The sequence below is a fragment of the Aphelocoma coerulescens genome, chromosome 13 (genome assembly GCF_041296385.1).
Source record: "Aphelocoma coerulescens isolate FSJ_1873_10779 chromosome 13, UR_Acoe_1.0, whole genome shotgun sequence".
Lineage (NCBI taxonomy): Eukaryota > Metazoa > Chordata > Aves > Passeriformes > Corvidae > Aphelocoma > Aphelocoma coerulescens.
In genome coordinates, this window is record NC_091027.1 from 6,300,243 (window position 1) to 6,318,161 (window position 17,919).

General features: G+C 45.1%; 1 protein-coding gene across 2 annotated transcripts in view; it reads right to left on the reverse strand.

Annotated features, from left to right (window-relative positions):
* LOC138118096 (uncharacterized) overlaps positions 1 to 17,919 on the reverse strand; it is a 190,970-nt gene that overhangs the window by 60,090 nt on the left and 112,961 nt on the right. Inside the window, exon 6 of one of the 2 annotated variants that reach the window (XM_069028884.1) lies at positions 12,538 to 12,691. The exons of the other annotated variant lie outside the window; for it this stretch is intronic. Within the exon in view, the coding sequence (XP_068884985.1) occupies positions 12,583 to 12,691 (109 nt within the window). The 3' untranslated portion in view covers positions 12,538 to 12,582. The remainder of the gene's footprint in view (positions 1 to 12,537; positions 12,692 to 17,919) is intronic. 2 annotated transcript variants of the gene reach the window in all.

Here is a 17,919-nt window from a genome sequence, read left to right on the forward strand (position 1 = left end):
AGCTACTATTTAACAAAAAGAAGATAAACTCTTACTTTATGGAAGCCCAAAGTGTCGGAGATTTCTCTGGAGAGGGCAATGTAATTAAGGCCAAGTGCAGTGATGAAAAGAGCTACCTCAGTGATGTATATTGTCTGATCCTGCCCCCCCAATCCCGAGTCAGTGAGGACACAGCTCTAACAGGCTGCTTTCCATTATTTACCTGAGCAGGGTATTTCCAAAAGCAGAAAGAAAAAGACAGTTTGTAAACACCAATCACTCTCCCACCGAGAGAAAAGGGAAAGATGCTGTTGTGCTTTAACAGGGGCTACGTGAAACAAATGGCTGCTTTGCCTCTGCAGGTCATTAGCATAGGTACAGCCATAAATTTTGTTGTTCCCCACTGCGGTACGGCAGAAATCCTGCTGAAGCTGTCCATTGAGCTCACAGCACTCCGGACAAAAGGCATGCTCAGTTTCCACCTCTGCACTTGGTGACACACAGGTTGGAGCTGCATCCTTCACTTCTCCTGCCTGAGGTCCCACATTTTAAGCCCCAGTGAGGTGTTCAGAGCTCAGGCTTTGATGGGGATGGGGAAGTTTGCTCTGACATCTCAAAGCCTGCTGTTTGGGGTGGTTTTTTTATTCCTCTCATTAAATGAGTTTTTCTCTCTTCATTTATCTCTCTTCCCAATGAATCTCCTGGCTGACGCACATGTTCCACATGGCAGGAAATAAAAGGAAACTTTTCTTTGGTAGCATTGTGCAGGCAGAGAACTTTTGTATTGGAAAGAAAAGGAAAGGCAGAAAGCAAATTCTTCCAACACTGCTTGCTTGGAAAAGCTTACAAATCCTGCTGGCAGAAAGTTTATAGTCCTCTGCAGAGATCTCAGCTGGGTGATATTTTTCTGTCTCTCAGACAAGAAATAGCATGCAAATTCTCTTAAATTACTTGGTAACTACAGAAGATATGCTTGGCAAATACCCTGTCACTACACAACACAGTAATTACATATTCTGCATCCAGGTACCAATTATATTGCCTCTTGATTGCTCAGTGATTACACTTCAAAGTAATTACACCTGGGTACTCTCAGTGATAAAGTAGCAACAGTCCTGTGTCCATTCTAGGGGGAATTGGCTTCCCCATAAACACCCTTCCCAAACACTTTATACCAAAAACAGATCCAAAGATCTCCCAAGGAGTGGGAATGTGAGAAAGGGAATGTGCTCTTCCTCCCAGAGTACTGGTGGGCTGCTGATCTTCCTCAACTATCAACACTCAAAGACCTCTGAAAGCAAGACACTCATTTAATGTTAAAAGGAGCCAAAAGTCACCAGGGCAAAATGCATGGTGAGGAGTCAGGAGGCTTTGAAGACATAAAAAAGGTGATGTGGTGGCTCTAGAGGAGCAGGGGACAGGTGCTCAATGTGTGGCAGCACAGAGAGTGACAACCCAGCACAGACTCACACTGAAGCTCTCCTAGAGAAGCAGTCAAGCCCTGGCTGCAGCTCCACTGCTCCAGAACCAGGAGAGCCTGTGCCACGTGGCTGAGCCCCACACGCTCCCCAGGGTGGCTGATGGCATCAGCACACAGAGGTGTGCAGCTGTGTCCCCAGACACCACAGCAGCCCCGTGCAGTCCCTGAGCGCAGGAACACCAGGCTCAGGATGCTCACACTTGCAAAGGCACAGCTCATCGTCCTCCTGGGATCCAGCAACCAAACCACACTGCTGCACTTGCTCTGTGAGTAATTCCTTCAAACGTGCTAAATCAGTCAGAGGGGAGAAGGGAGGAGAGGATTTTCTAAAACAAAGACTACTGCCACCTGCAGCTGCTGCTTGCCTTTCCTGTCACCTCCTGAAGCTCATTCCTGACCATATACATCATTCCTATTCTCCCTGCATCCCAGAATGACACTTTTTAATGGCAGCAAGTGTTAGAGATTCACTTCTGCCAACCTTTTCAGATCAGTCCTGAAAGCTCAGAAGCAACCTGGGCAGCATTTTAAGAGCTCAGAGTTCTGGCACTGTCCCTTAGCAATGCTTAAGCGGATGTTAATAGGTTAACATGTTAAATATTGTCTCTTTCTTGCTGAACCAAATGAGAAATACTTCAATTACAGTATTCCCAGGGAAGATCCCTACTCACTTGAGTTATTGTAAGCCAGGCCACAATCATCACATATCTGCCTGCTCTAGGCCAAGACTCTTCTGAGTTTTTGCTTTGTGATTGCACTGGACACAGGGCAGGAGACCCTCTGGAGATCATGATGTTATTAATAAATAAAGTCTCCAAGCTTCTCCTCACTCCCTGCTAGAACACTGCTTGTCCCCCAGCCCACAGTACCATCTGAGCTCTTGTTTTTCCCTAATTACTCACGGGTCTTACCTACAGGTTTTTGAAGTAGATGCGAATTTTCCACTGATTTCAGCATACACAGGGTATGGTCCCTAGAGTAATTTCCAGCTCAATAAGATACTCAAGGAAATCACCATGACAGTTCATTAATAAATCTTATGATGGGTTTATTGCATACTGTTGAGGGGGAGGGAAGGAAGAGAGAAACTGCATACTGTCTGAAAAAAAATGCATTTCCCCATTAAAAGACTCCTTGCCTCGAGTGCATCATAATTATCAATGAAAAGTGGTCCAGCATGTGCGTCTGAGGAGCAAAATTATTTGCTACTCTGCAGAAAAACACAGTTACTGGGCTTGTATTTCTGCACCTGACCAAAGCTTTGGTCACCTGGAATTACCATGCCTGTAGGACATGCTCCAGGTGTGTACAGGCCGTAGCAAACCTCTGTCCAGCAACAACCAGTCCCACACCTCAGGGGTTTCATCCTTCCCCACTTTACACCAGTGGAAGGCAATAATCCATCATGGATGATGACACTATTTTTCCACTGTGAAGACAGATTATCAGGCTTTTACCAGAAGCTGTGAAAGGTGGATAATCAGGTCAGTTCAGACCCCCCAACCTTTCGTGCTCAAGAGGCAGCACCTTCTTTGTCTGCCCTCTCCTCAGATTTCTATCTCCTTCTGTGGTTGGAATGAGACCATTCCTGACTTAGCAAAGGGAGTTGCCAAAGCCAAAATATAACCTACTTTTAGAATTTACAGAGAAGTTCTCCATTAGGAACTTTAAAAGGAAACAATCTTCAGCCAGATGTGTTTCAGGCTGGAATTCCCCTTAAGAGTAAACAATAAAAGCAACGCAATCCTATCAGTCAAGATGCACAGAGACACTCTCACCAGGGCTTAATTAAGAACATTCTCCTTCTGCTTTGCTGGCCACATCAAATGTAGGAAAAGTTCTGACCTTCTTCTTTGGCAAGACCTGGAGAGACTTGGCTGGCTGAACCTGAGCAGCAGCTTCTTCCTGCCCCAAACTGTGCTGTGAGGAATGGTGGATCCCGACTTCTGTCCTGTACTTGGGCTGACCTCAGCCAACACTCAGCCTTGCTGGGAAGCCTCAACACTTGCAAAAATGATCAGAGTTGAACACAGACCACATTTTAATCTACTTCAGATCTTCCCACATCCATGTCAGCAGCTCCAGCAAAAATAATTCCACACTTGTCCTTACAAAATAATTTCCTCTGTGCGTACCCCTCAGCAAGCAGGTGACATTGCTTAAGCTTCCTGCCACAAGGAAGATGTAATCCCTGGCTTCAGTCAAACCTGAAAGTCCCCTGTCAGGTCCTCTTTAGCAAGCAAAACTGAACTGGAAGGACCCAGCCAGTGCAGCTGCTGGATGGATGGCAAGAGGCTCCGTGCCTGTTTCACCCTTAGTGTCAAATACATTCGGCCCTATTAACATTTTATCTTTGTGCCAGAGCAAGAGCAGGAGACCTGGCAACCAGTCAAGAATAATCTTTCCTGGCACACAGAACCCTGCTGCAACAACTCCCATGGACTTAGGGACAGCTGATTGGCAGGAGGGAAGAGGCTGAAGATGGAGATGTGGAAGAAAGAGGGGGAGGAGGGAGCAGGCAGGCCCAGGATGGGGAGTGTTCAGGGTGTGAGATTAAAAGATTTACATGTGCATGACTACAGGCCTAAATTGTTCATTGCCAGAGGATGGGAAGGTTGTTTCCCTCAGACACTGGCTTAGCAAATTCTGTCTGCTGTTCCCTTTGTGTCTCTGGTCTCTGCAAATAGAAGGAATTAGCCCTTATCTGCACAAGACATCTGATTGCTGGCCAGTGTTCACACGGTACTGTGAGAGGAAATACCTTCTCCCAGCTAAACATCCCCCATCCACAAGTGCAGCTGAGACAATGCAAATGCTATGGATCAGTGCTGATGACATGGTCTATCTCAGACAAACTCAGTAGTGAAAGGGAGGGATCCTTCACGCTTCATCTTGAGATTTGGCATGGCCTGGTCAAAGGATTCTGGTGGAAGAAGCACCCCACATCTTATTTACTTTCAGCTGAATGTCCACAGATCTTATGCTTGGGAATATTCACTCTCGTCAGAGTAACAGAAGGTGCAAGAGATCGAATTTGGGAAGCACTGGGTAAGCATAAGGGATGAAAACAGGTTCCTCACACCAGCTGAGGAGCAGAGATTCGATTCCTCCATGGCCAGAAGAACAGGTTAAACATAACAATCATCCAGACGTGCAGGCTTCTCCAGGACTCATCTTCAGAGACTCACTCCAGGGCCTCTTACATATCCAAATATGAAATTAAAATAGGAAATAAATGAGTGGTCTCCTGATACAGTCAAATGCCCCAGCACCAGGGTGAGATTGGTTAGTATAATTTCTATTCACATTAATTAATTGGAACACCTAGAGTTTCAAACAAGAGCTCTGCAATTCCACTGCTTAAACAGCTTACAGTATTAGCAGCTAAGGCAAAAGGGAGGGATGAAGAACCTACTGATTAAAAGCTATACTTTAATGAGTTAGCAGTCCAAATTTTACAGAATTCATCAGGGATGGTTGCAACACCACCCACATTAGAGTAGGGAAAGCACACCACAAAGCCAAACTGAGGCAAACCATCAGTGTCAGGCTCACAGACTGCCAGCAGAGCAGCTGGGTTTGTCAGGCTGGGGGGACAGCAGCAGTGTGATGGCAGGAGGGTCAGTACCTGCCACCAGCCACGTGACTCCCTGCATTCATTACTGCAATAAACATCACACCAGGAAACTGAAATGGGAGCCAAAATGTAGAAAGAGAATAGAGGAAAAACAAAAGGGAGCTTGGGAGAGGATCCCGGTGAGGAGAAAGGGGTCCATAAAACAAGGACAGCTAGAAGTCAAAGCAGCAGTTTCCTGCTGGAAGTGAAGCCTCATTTTGCCTGGTTTCCTAACAAAACAAGAGTCCTGCAGTCATGTTCCATGTGTGTGTCTGCTCTGCCCATTTCACCCCAGTGGCTCAGTCCCAAAGGCAGGGGCATCCCACATGTTTCACAAAACCAGGAAGGCAGGGATGTGCTGGGAACAGCTGGGTTGCACTGGGGTTACTGAGCGTGCAGCCCTCAGATATTCCTTGTTAGCCTTCAGAGAAGCCACACAAAATGCTTGACTCCCATGTGTGGTTGCTTGTGGAAAAATAACATTTCTTTGCTCTGATTTCTGTGAAGTTGTGCTGTATCCCTGTGGCTTCGTGCAGGGTTGGAGAGACTCAGTTAATCTGCACCTTGAGGATCCTCACCAATATGTGGAGTCAGAGCACGCTGCTGCCAGAGGACTTGCTAAGCCATGGAAATGTCACCATATGAAGTTGAGAAACTTACAAGGTTATCCCAAATGAATTTATCTGGTGAATTAATAACGTTTCAGCATGAGGGAAGCAGAAAATATCTGTCTTTAATTTCTTTTTCTCTCTGATTTATTAACAGCATGGAAATATAAGCATGGCACAACACTACGGTCAACTCCCAAATCCCCATTCTTCTTATAAATCAGGGAAATTACAATTTTTTTCTAACCAAATGAGGCATCAGAATCAGTTCCAGCATGTGAATATGTGCCCCAGAGATCTCAACACCTTCAGAGCAATGCAAGTACATGCAACACCTAAATTAGCTCTGATAGCATGCAAGGGAGCATGGAGACAAATTCCACAAATCTGAATCCTCCTTTCAACACAGCTAATTCAATCCAAACCCTGTGAGATGAGTTCATGAGAAAAGAAAACATAGTTCTTTACTCTATCCCTAAAAATCCTGCTTGTAAAATGTGTATCTTTATCCCCTTGCCTGTTGTGCTTACCTCCTGTCTTGCAGCACAACCAGCTTCTGAGCTGTGTGCTTTGGCACGTAGGTCCCAGATGAGCAAGGCTCAGGTGGGAGGCATCTTTGGAAACACACTTAGGCCTGGCTTGCAGTGGTCTCTCCTCAGCAACCCTCTGGCTGCTTCTCCAGCCAGCTTTCTGTGTTATTTGTCCTCATCAGTTCTGCAAGGTACAAGTCTGTCCCATCCAGCCATTTTCCTGTCTAGGCTGACCTGGTGAGAAGGTCTGGAATAGCAGCAAAAGACAAGAAGGTCCACAAAGGAGGGAGAAAGTAAGGAGCCAAGTGCAGTCAGCCTAAAGCTCTTTTTTAATACCTTACTCATGTAATGAATCTGCATCATCCCACTGCAAATGCAAGCTCGTAAAGATCCAGTTCAATGTTTCCCTTTCATTCACATTGATGATAATATGACTAATTGTAGTCTTCTTGCCCGCTGAAAATTGAATGAAGGAGGAAATCTGCATACTGACTGAACATGCTGCCAGGGAGAATAATAAATGAAAATCAAAGGCCCAGTTCCCAGATGACTGTATGCAAAGGAATCTGTTTGCATGAGAATTCACACTTTCAATCGCCACTGGAAGTCTGCCGTGGATAGCATTTTTCTGGTGAAAATGATACAAGCATTTGATCTTCCTCAGAAGAAAATCTGTGATGTTCAAGAGCGCACAAAATCTCACCCTTCTCAAAGCGCCCAGGCAGCGAGGGCGAGGAGAGCCCGGCTTTGGATGTATGAATTCCACATGCAGCATCCCTTGATATCAGCCTGATTTATATCATGACTTCCTGAAAAAGAGATAATTATGTAGATTGGGATTATTTATTTACACAGCCCTGTCACATTTGGAATGGAACTGGAGCCCCAGATCTGCTCAAATTCCCTGGCACGGCTGATGTAGAGGTTCCCTGTCGGAACGCATGGAGCTCGCGCCTGTCACACCACCTCTCTCTGGAAGTGAAAGGACATTATTCAGGCATGAATCACCCAAAGCAGGGCAGTGTCTGTCCCAGAAGCCTGCTCAGCTCCCAGCCACGGTGCCTTGCTGCTGTCGGTCATGGCAGCAGCCGTGGAGGTTTTAGGGGAGCGCAGTTCCCTGCAGCAGCAGCAGCATGGACATGCTGGAGATGGATCACGCCAGCCCATGGAGCCTGACAGCAGCCTGGTGTTTGCCTGGTAGCCCAAGAGAAATGCAGAATAAAGCAACAGCACAGCTCAGGTGAGGTTTCACAATGCAGTAGCAGGAACCCTGCCCACATCTCACTGCCACCTCCTAAAAGCAGCATGACCAAATGCTGGCGCTGTATTTTTCCATGTAGATGGTTTCTCAAGTGCTTCTCTGCTAGTTTTTGCCAAGAGGGCACATAGATAGCCTTCCCAAAAGCCCTCTGGAGCCACCTTCCTGATGGAATGATCCATGTCCTTCCATGGGATGGTCCAGAGGTAAATGGAACACTTCACTTTATGAGTCTATAGATTTCCCCATTACCACAATTGCACCAGAGCTTCACCAACTTCCCTGCTTCTGAAGAGTCAGGGAGGCAACTGGAGGTGAAATTCCTCATAGAAATAAATTCAATATTTTTTAAGGCAGCTTGAATGAGAAAGATGTTCTAGAGTGATACATGGGTCATCTTTACACCCTCCTCATACCTCTGGCCATCATCCTGGGCATACTGGCCAGAGCAGCTACCAGGCTGTTGTGGTTTGTGCTGCTCACAACCAGCTTTTTGTGATTCTGACACTTAGGTTTATTGGATTGCAGACTGGCCTGGATGTTCCCTTCCAGTCTTCTGTTCATTATGCAAGAAGAACCCTCTTTAACTCTTTAGATCAGGTCCTTCTCCTTCTTGCATCGCTGGAGCGGAGCCCAGGGGATGGAGCTGAGGCTACAGTCTGAACTTACATACTGAATACAAGTCACATGAGTCAGTAAATCATTTGTCACTAGAGGGGGGCCCTGCACCTGCCAGAGAGGAATAATTAAATGATCAAGTGTCCGGAGAGCTACAGGTACAGAGGAAACTGGATATATTTGAGATGGTGGAGTAGCCTTCTTCACAAAATATCTGCCAATTACATTCCTCATTAGCCTTGCTTCCCTCCCATCAGCCCTACAACCCAGTGAAGCAAAAGGGTCAAAAGCAGGGCCAGAGCAAGGCTGAAGCACAAGACTCCCAACAAGGAGGAGGTGTTGATCTCACATACAACCTGCCTGCACTCGGAAGGGCAACTTCACCTTGGGAGCTGGGCTCCACGTCCACATCCACGCCACCTTCCCCATCCCCTCGGCTGCTCGCTGCCCCTGGGCACGCTCCCAGCCAGTTACTAATTTGGACCTGTCTGTGCAGTTCTCTTCACTCATTTGCTGTGGGGTGAGATTAAAAAAAAAAACCAGAAGAAAATTAAATCTAGAAGGGAATACCATTTTTTACTTGGTGCTGGCCAGTGCTCAATCAGGAATGGGACATCATTTGAACATACATCTTCCTGGAACAGGAAGAATCCCCTACTCTCTTCTCATGTAGAAGCATGGGTAGGAAGAGGGGGATCACACTTTCTAATAGCTGAGGGTGTTCCTTTGGCCTTAAGCCCAGCATCAGGGCTATAATTAGGGTCAGAAGAATCACCAGTGTCAGTAGCCACACGTGGAGGACATGCTTCCATCCACCTGAGAAAGCAGCACCTCCCTGGCACTCTTCCAGTCATCCTCCTTTCCCCCTCAAGGGATTCCTGTCAGTTCCAGGAAATTCTCATCAGGACAAATTTTGAGCAGCCTGTTGTGACAAGATCACTTTGAGTGCTGTGTGCCCAGCGCCAGCGATGCTCCGGATCAGGGCTGGCTCTGGCTCCTGCCTCGCTCCATCCTCCCTGGGTGCAGAAACATTTCAGCCAGCCATGGAAATCACGATACAAACCCTCCATCCCTGGGAGCAGATGGGGCAAAACCACACAACTGCTGCAAAACCTATGCCTAAAACTAGCTCTCCTGAAGAGGGAAGTGCATAATTTATGATGGTTCCTGGCAGACTCAGGGAATGATTTTCAGTGAATGGAAAAAAAGGTCATTTATTTCTCCACTGTTGTAATATTTTAATTCAGTATTTATTGCCCCGAAAAGTATTGTTTAGAAATTTGTGGTACATTTCAATTCAACATTATATAAATATACTTGATTTTATTTTGGAGCCAGAGTATGGGAGCACCAATAAAAATTAAAATTGCACTTAAAGACCTAAAATAAAATGTAGCTTTATATTTTAGGTGAAATCAAATATTTCAGAGAGACCAAACCAAGTATTTCTGAACAGGTTTCACCATCACCTCCAAAAAATTCTGTTATCAGCATAAGATTCTCCTTCATTCTTCTCACTCAAAACTAAAAATTTGTCACTTCTAACCACTCCCTGTTAGATAGTGTCTTATTGTCCCCTTTCCATAAATACTTAATTGAAAGAGGCATGAATTTCTTGGTAGCACAGCAGTTTGGAGAACAAGAAAACTGTGAAACACTGATTGAGAAACAACCCTGCAGGAAGGCTTTCTGAGCTGATACCACCACAGGATGGTAGAAAAATGGTGAACATGCAAAAAAAAAAAAAAAAAAAAAAAAAAAAAAGGCAAGATAAAAAATTCACAGGAAGAAACCCCAAAACTGTGCAAGAGCTTTAAAAATTCAAAACATTTTGACTATATGCTTGGACCCAAGGGGATGTTCTAAGAAGAAATGCATCTGAATGGGTCATTCAGAATGTCCCCATGAGAGCAATTCCACATTGTGGAACATTTTGTATTCTTTTGCCAGAATGCTGATTTGTATGTGACCTGTACACTGAGCAGCAAAACTTTTACACCACCTTTCGTTCTATCCCAAGACAGGAATGGATAGCAAGCTTGAATGGTTAGCTATAATGTCAACACATTTTTAATAAAATATTCCTGGCCTCATGACTCCACATCATCACAGTTCCATTAGCCTAAGCCACTTGTAATAAACTAATATGCAGAATGATTTCCAGGGACTTGCAGCTAAAGAAATAATAAGCAGTTTCTCTTTCTTTATTTCTTTCTCCCTCTCTTTCTTTCCTTCTTTCTCTCCTTTCTTTCTTTCCCTCTCTAAATGATATACGGATTAACAGACAGACAGACATCCACCCTGGAATTTCCTCAGCAGACCAAAGCAGGTCTCACCACAAGCTGGTAGATGGCTTCCATATTCAGGATATAATTGTGTTTGTGCCTTGTGCAAATAGAAACTCTTGCACTGCTCTGGTCATGATGGAAATTAATTTTATTGAGGGCTTCTTCCCTCCACACTGGGAACCTTGTCCTCAGCTCAGAGGACAGACATAAAGGAGAGTCTCCATGCAGGGTGGTCATGCTGATGTTGATGCAGCTCCCAGAGGGTGTTATTTCCTTGTTCTCCAGGGCTGGATGAGCAATTGGATCATTTTATTTGTGGGTCAGCCCTGAAGTCACAAGCCTTCATAACTGGGCATTTCTCTAGCCACGAGGGAAGGAATGATTTTCATTCTAGCAGCTGCACTGATAGGAAAGGCGCTGGGAACGGAACGTGTAACCTAACAGGCAGCCAGTCACTCCCTCTGCCTCCCTCCCTGGTGGTGGCACAAAGACATCTTGGCAGACTGGAGGCTGCTGCAAGCGAAGAACTATCTGTGTGAGCACTGCAGAGATTAGATGTCATGACCAAAATGCCAGGGGGAACAGCAGACTGCAACCGAAGCGCCCAACCGAGCCATGAGTAGATGGACCAGCCCTGGGATAACAAGGAGGTGCTGCACGCTTCTTCTGAGTGAAGTGACAGAGCAGCACAGGAAAAACCCTGAGCAGCATTTCCCTGATGTGCAGTTGCCTCTAACCAGCACTGTCAGTCTCTGAGTGCCTTGAGCCAAGCAGCAGCACTTGTCCTGCTCCTTCGGCTGCTCTGTGTCCCACCCCAATGACGCAGAATGCGCCAGTCAAGAGTGGAGAAGCATCATGGTTGCCTAGGCAATGCCTTTGCCATGAACAATAAATAAAATAAGGGACAATGGCTTGGGTTAGCAGCACCCAGGGGTCTGGGTAACTCTCACCACTGCAATTCCTCCCTACGGAAAAGCCAGCTCCTCGCTCCACACATGGACACGTACACAAACACTGGTGCATTCCTTCTGCCTTTCACTGCGGGAAACTGCCTCCTCCAGCTCACTCCATGTCAAACAGCAACAGAGGGAGAAGAGAACACATCCAAAACCACATTCAGCCAAGCCCACTCCTTCCTACCTCTTCACAAATGACTGCCAAACCGTGGGAGGCATCCAAGGCTCCTAAGAGACAAGGAGTTCAAGCCCCCGGCATTGTGAACCACTGCAGTGAAACCTCTTATTTAAATGTGCTAGGAAATAGCGTTATAAACACGAACAAAAACAAAACGCCGGACACCAGCCCACCACCCCGTTCAGAGTGGGTTTCTGTCAAAGGAAGACGCTGCAGGCTGGCACTCGCTGCGGGCAGGCAGCCACCGCCTGGCCAAGCGTGATGGCGTGGCTCGTTTTTCACTCTGACACCACTGCAGGCTCCACGAGGCTCCTTGACTTGCAAGGTGATCAGAATATTGAGTACGGTACTGCAGTAGCGAGCCTGGCACCCAGCACGGCAGTGGAGCGACTCCCGCCCTCCTTCCCCGCCCCTTTCCCGCTCGCATGCCAGGAAAGAAGGAAAAAGAAGGAAGAACAAAACCCCCACAACAATGAGATTCCAGGCATCCAACACCCCCTCATACATCTTCGGGAAGGGACCTTGGCTCCATTGTTTGCGGTCCTTCGACTCATTTCTCACATGCCAGAATGTCCGTGGGTCCCGTCCCCATGCACAGCCCCCTTTTTAACATGCATACTTCTGCCGTGGAAGTGTAACCCTGGCAGTAATTGCCATGATGGTCCTGCTGCAGGGACACTGCGGTCCTCCTCTGCCTGTTACTATGCACATAAAATTCCTTGAAGGAGTAGTCAGTCACCGTCCACCTCCCATGATGCAGCCCATGGCTTGGAACAGCTGCCAGGGTCAGCTCCTGTGGAGGGACCCAGCCTTGTCCTCCTCAGCCCGTTCACCCTCAAACCCTCAGCACCCGTTTGTGAGATGGGAACAGCACTGGCCTGACTGACAGCCTGAGGTCCCACCTAAAATCTGAAGCCACTCCTAACTGATACAAACAGAAACCCACGGAGGCTGAGTTTTAGTCAGGGAAAAGTTGCAGACCTGAATCTCCAAAGGCATGGATTAATGAGTTGCCACCAAACACACCTGATAGGCACAACATCTGTGAACTTGTGGCTTGCCATACTCCTTCTACTGATCTTTGCTCTGCTCTGCTGCATCCCCCCTGGCTCTGTCCTTGGGTCTCTTGGATAATTTCTCCAGTCCCATCTTCCCAGCTTCATTCCTGCCTGTAGCTTTCCTGCAATGAAGAGTGAGTCATCAAAAACACCTTCAGAAAACTTCACTTTCACTCGTGAGCTTCTTTACCTCACCCAGCTGGGCAGGTTGCACACAGAACAAATTATTGTTGCTATTTCTGAGAGCACTTAAGAACTCATGTCATAGATTGAGGGTGGGAGAGTCACTCCTAAAAAAGTTAAAGGGCCAATGGCATATTTTCATTGTAGTTCTGAGACGCAGAAGCATCCCATGTGATCAAATATCTACAGGATGCTTAAGCATAGTCCCCTTTCATCTTAGTTCATTTTATTTATTTATTTAAACTAAGTAAGATGTCTCTGAAAAGCATTTAAATTTACATAAATATTGTGGAGAAAGAAATTTCATGCTGCTACCTGACTAATCAGTTACACGCTTAGCAAAACCAGGAGCAACAGTGCAGCGGAGGTGGGGTTCTCTCTCCCCCCCACTTGCATTACTTCTTCTGGATAACTCCTTATTGATCAGCTGAATGACACAGCAGAAATTTCCATTTCAAATTAAAAAAACAAAAAAATTCATTTGCTGATTCAGTTTTAGAAAATGTTTGCAATAGGTTTCAATGTCAAAAAGGCACCGTTTCATTGACCAGATCTGACTCAAGAATACGAAACTGATGCACCCTGTTGTTATTCCTTCCAGTGGCAAACGAGTTCTACAATAATTAAGCCTGGGAAAATAGATTATTGTTATAAATATCTGATAGCAGATATTCTGAACTCATGAATGTCTCTCTGATGTGAGATGGGCATTGACAACATAATCAGCTCTCTTGCCACTCTGCCTTTCTGCAGCAAAAAGTGTATCTGTGTGCACTCCTGCTCTCCTCCTTGCCCCAGTCCTCCCCACCTTTGGAGTTGCTCAGGAGAGCTCAGTGCTGCCTGGGGTGAATCAAAATGTGTTATCATTAGGCTGAATGTGTTACTGAGTTAATTGAATGTCACACTTTTGATAACATTAATTAGAAGCATTTCAGACTCATCTGAACACACACCCTTCACAAAACCTGAGAAATAAGTGCTGATGTTTTCATCTCGGTAGATTTTATTGATGGAAACCCTTCATCCATTCATTCATTACTAATATTCAATGCATTTTTTACACTGTAAGGCAACAAGTTCTTTCTCTCTTTTTCATTCTGTACCAGACTGTAGGAAACACTTGTAACACTCAGCTGTGGCCCATGTTTGGAAGCTCAAGTTCCCAGGATGAGGTTGGACCCACATTTCTAGGACATGGCCTGTAGCAAGCTGAACTCTGCAAGTCAATGACAGCAACTTTAGGCTGTGGTTGTCCATGGCCTGAGAGCTTCACAAAGTCATCATGGAGGTTGATGTTGTCCAAGTTTGCATGGCTCAATCCTTTCCCTACTTAGCATGAATTCCAACCCCTTGGATTTGAAATGAGGGAAAGTTCTAAACCAAAGCAAATCTCAGCTCAAAAAATCCACACCTTATTAACTACAGACAAGACAATTTTCCAAGCCAGGTACTACACTGCCCCTAAATTCCCGTATGCACTGCAGACCTTTTCTCACACAAAATTGTGTTTCCCTTTAGCCAATCAATCATCTCTTATTTCACCTCCCCCACTGCAGGGTAATGCTCACCAGCACAGCCACCATCCCTGTTTCAGAAGCAATCTCAGTAATTTCCTCCCCACAAACACAACCCCAAAACTGATTTGCCAGGCTTCACTTCAGGATGTCTCACGCTCTTTTGAACCCCTGACGTGGCTGTTTTCCTGTTACAGATTGGAGCAACACTTTGCACCTTATCAGAAATGTATTTAACCATTTATTACTGTGTAAGGGACATGACATACCAGCTAAAGGACATCCTCCACGACACAGGATAGGTGGGCACTCTAAATGTGAACTCTTGGTAATTTGTTTACTGGTAGCTGCTGGGCTGCTTCTCTATGCATCCACTTAAATGAGGTTTTCCTTGGTTTTTGAAACCTGCCTGGGTGAAGAACATACACAAATCACATTGTTTCATTCTATGAAACAGAAATAAGGGTAGTAAAATTAGACAGAAACAACCTTCATTCTCTTCTCCATTCCAGCTGGCTGGAGCCTGAACTGCAATGCACACTGGCAGTGGATTTTTTCACCAGAGCCCATCATCTTTTGTTTCTTCATCACCGTGACATTGTTAGTTCATTGTAGACCCTTTGTACTCTGCTTTATTGCTTTGTCTCAAAGCTCTGTCATACGTCTGACACCTGAGGTGTCCCACAGCAGCTTTCACTTGGCTTGACCTTGGCCTTAAAAAGATGTGGGGGAAGTCAGAGTCCCTGAAAGCTCTGGCTGAAAAGAGAGGAAAAGAGAAGAATAGAACCCTAAAGAGATGCTTATGGGATCTTTTATCAGGCAACTCTGTAAAACACTCCATTTGCTATTAAAATGATAAGCTGGAGTAGCTTCCAGAGATAAGGACTATGACAAAATTCTGTTATTAAGTGCTACAGCTTTGTTCTTGGCAGTGGCACACACCGAAAGCAGTGTAGCTGTGATGAGGAACATGAGAGAATTTTCACTCAACTTGCTGCAAAAAGGAAGAAAGCAATGCAGACAATAAAATCACAAGTTCAGCAGATTCCTGCAGCATTTATATGAGACTTTAGATCACATGATGAAATTGTGATAGTAGCAAAAAAGGTGTTTTATGAATAGAAAAATTAGAAGTTTTGCATTAAATTTGACAAAAATGTGATGGGTGGGAGACCATTCAGAAAGATTCATGCAGCCTGAAAATGCATCCAAACAGTTGAAGATGAGGATTTCATTGTTCCTGTCTTCAGAGCATCTCTGGCTCTAGGGAAAGATAGAAAGATTTTTTTTAACTGTGAGAAAATTACCAGGGAAAGGAGAAACTATAAATTTATACTCTTATCATTGAAAGAATGGCCATATGGGTCAAGTCAAACCAGCTTAGTGAAGTGTTTTGTGGCCAGCAGTTTTCCTTAGGAAATACTGGGAAAGAGTACAACAGCCCTGGCTCTGTACACATAGGCTTATTTAAATTAAGAGAGGGAAGAACTTGTTAGAAAAAAATAGCTACACCAAGTGTTTTTTTACACAGAAAACACTAATTTTGTTCTAAAATCTTTTAATTAGTGTATTCTATATCAGGACTAATGCACATATTTGAAATGAAGAAAAAAAATTACAAAAAGAGTCAAACAATAACTTGAAGGGAGGTCACTGCCCAAGGGTAGAAATATATTCAAAGACAGAAAGAAAGGTAAAGGAGTACATACAAAAAACATTAGATCTGCTTTTTACAAGAGCAATTACCCACTAAAATTGTTTGTCTACAGCTTTGTGGAGGTGTCTTTCACTCAAAGTCTTTAAAGCAAGGTAGGATGATCACACACAAAGGTTATGGGTCTTGTGCCAATGTAATGGAGTGCAAGTCTGCACTCTGTGAGCTGACAAGATGAAAGAGTTGAGATGAAATGATTCACAATCACCTTCTAGCCTTAAAATATGTGATTCCCAGACTCTCTGCATTATAGGTTTTGTTGCCTTCCTGTTTTCTGGGTGGAGTGGAGCCATCTGAGGCACAAAACATCCCTGAGAAGATGATGACATCTCAAAGTCACTGCACTGCAACTTCTTCCTGGTTGTTGCTTTTTGCTTTTGTGTTTCTGCAGAGCCCAGCTGCTGCCTTGCTACTTTTCTCCACATTGGAGGAAAAATAATGAAGAATCTTTGGAGACCACAAACTCTCTTTTGTTTTCACTATAAGGTGTTTTCCCATAACTACTCTGCATATAGCAATATCCCAGCATACCTGATGTTCTTTAGACAAATCAAAAACTGAGAAGCAGATCTAGCAAATCAGAGGGACAACTTGGTGGCAAAGATGTAAAAGGAGCAGTCAGGAATGATGGGCACTTCTAGTGGAGGAGGGTGAGCAGAAAATCCACTAGTATCAGGATTAGGACCAGTTTTAGTCAACACCACCTTGTTCAGTGCATTTGGTGATGAGTTTAGAAGCTCTTCCAGCTCTTCCTGCAGTTCCCACAAACAAATTGCAGTACTTGGGGTGGAAATCTGAGCTGTATCCTTCTTCTGAAGGGTCTTCACACCTTTGCAAAAAGCCACAGCTGTGTTACTTGGAGAGGCACCATTTCCTTTTCTGCTTCTCTCCAAGTTAGGACTCCATTCTCAAAATGCTTGCACCAGTGGCTAGAGAAAGAGCAACTCTTCAAACATCAAGGAGTAAATAATGTTGTCAACATCAGCATCGTTTAGCTGCTGGTAGAAGACAGATTTATAGAAGTAGCAAAAATTGCTGGCATTAAGTAATGTGACTGCAGGCTGTTCTTGTTTGTATTGTTTGTGATCACAGAGCAGGCTCTTTTGCTGTGGGGCCTATACCAGCAGAGATGATCGCAGCCCTCCGAAAAATATTGGATTCTCACTTTGGTAATACTCTGTCTCAGGAGAGGCAAATTCACAGGCCTCCAGCAGCTTTGTACTGAACAAGATTTGCAATAAAGGGGATTTTTAAAGGGCACTGAAAAGACAGTAGTGGCGTATATTTGATTGTGTTTGCAGGGAGTGCTTTTGAATAAGAGCATAAAATGCAATGGGAAGGTGTGGGGAGGACAAGGAAGGCATTTCTCATAGCCTGGTCACAGGACCAGGCACCACTGGGTGACATTTCTTGACAGATCTTGCCCCACTGCCTCACAGTCATTCTTATTAGAGCCAGGCAAAATATCCCTGTATCCCTGTATCCCTGTATCCCTGTATCATGCCAAACTGGATCCATTTTTTCACCTCACACCAGCCCTGAAGGGCCCCAGCGCCAGCAACCTTTGAAATCCCTGTGAAAATTGTAAGGGTTTATTTGGTTCAGAGCACACTGTGCAGGAAGGAAAGAGGCAGGAATTGCAGCGTGTGAAGCCAATGTTTTACCTGGCCAACACAGCCTGGAATTGTTCAGAACTAGGTTTACTGGAAAGTTCACAAACCTTTCAACAAGCCTGGCACCAATAACCTGACAAGCCTGGCCTAAGGTCAGACTTCCACAGCAGAAACTGCCACAGCCCTCTCTGCTGGGGGTTATTAGAGGATCAGCCAGCCTTGGACTGGCACTGCTTAACTTAAAGCAGGGTTTAATTGGCAGTTAAACAGTTTTACAAAAGAGGAGACAATCACAACAATCAGGAAAAGGAGAAGGTTGCCTTCTG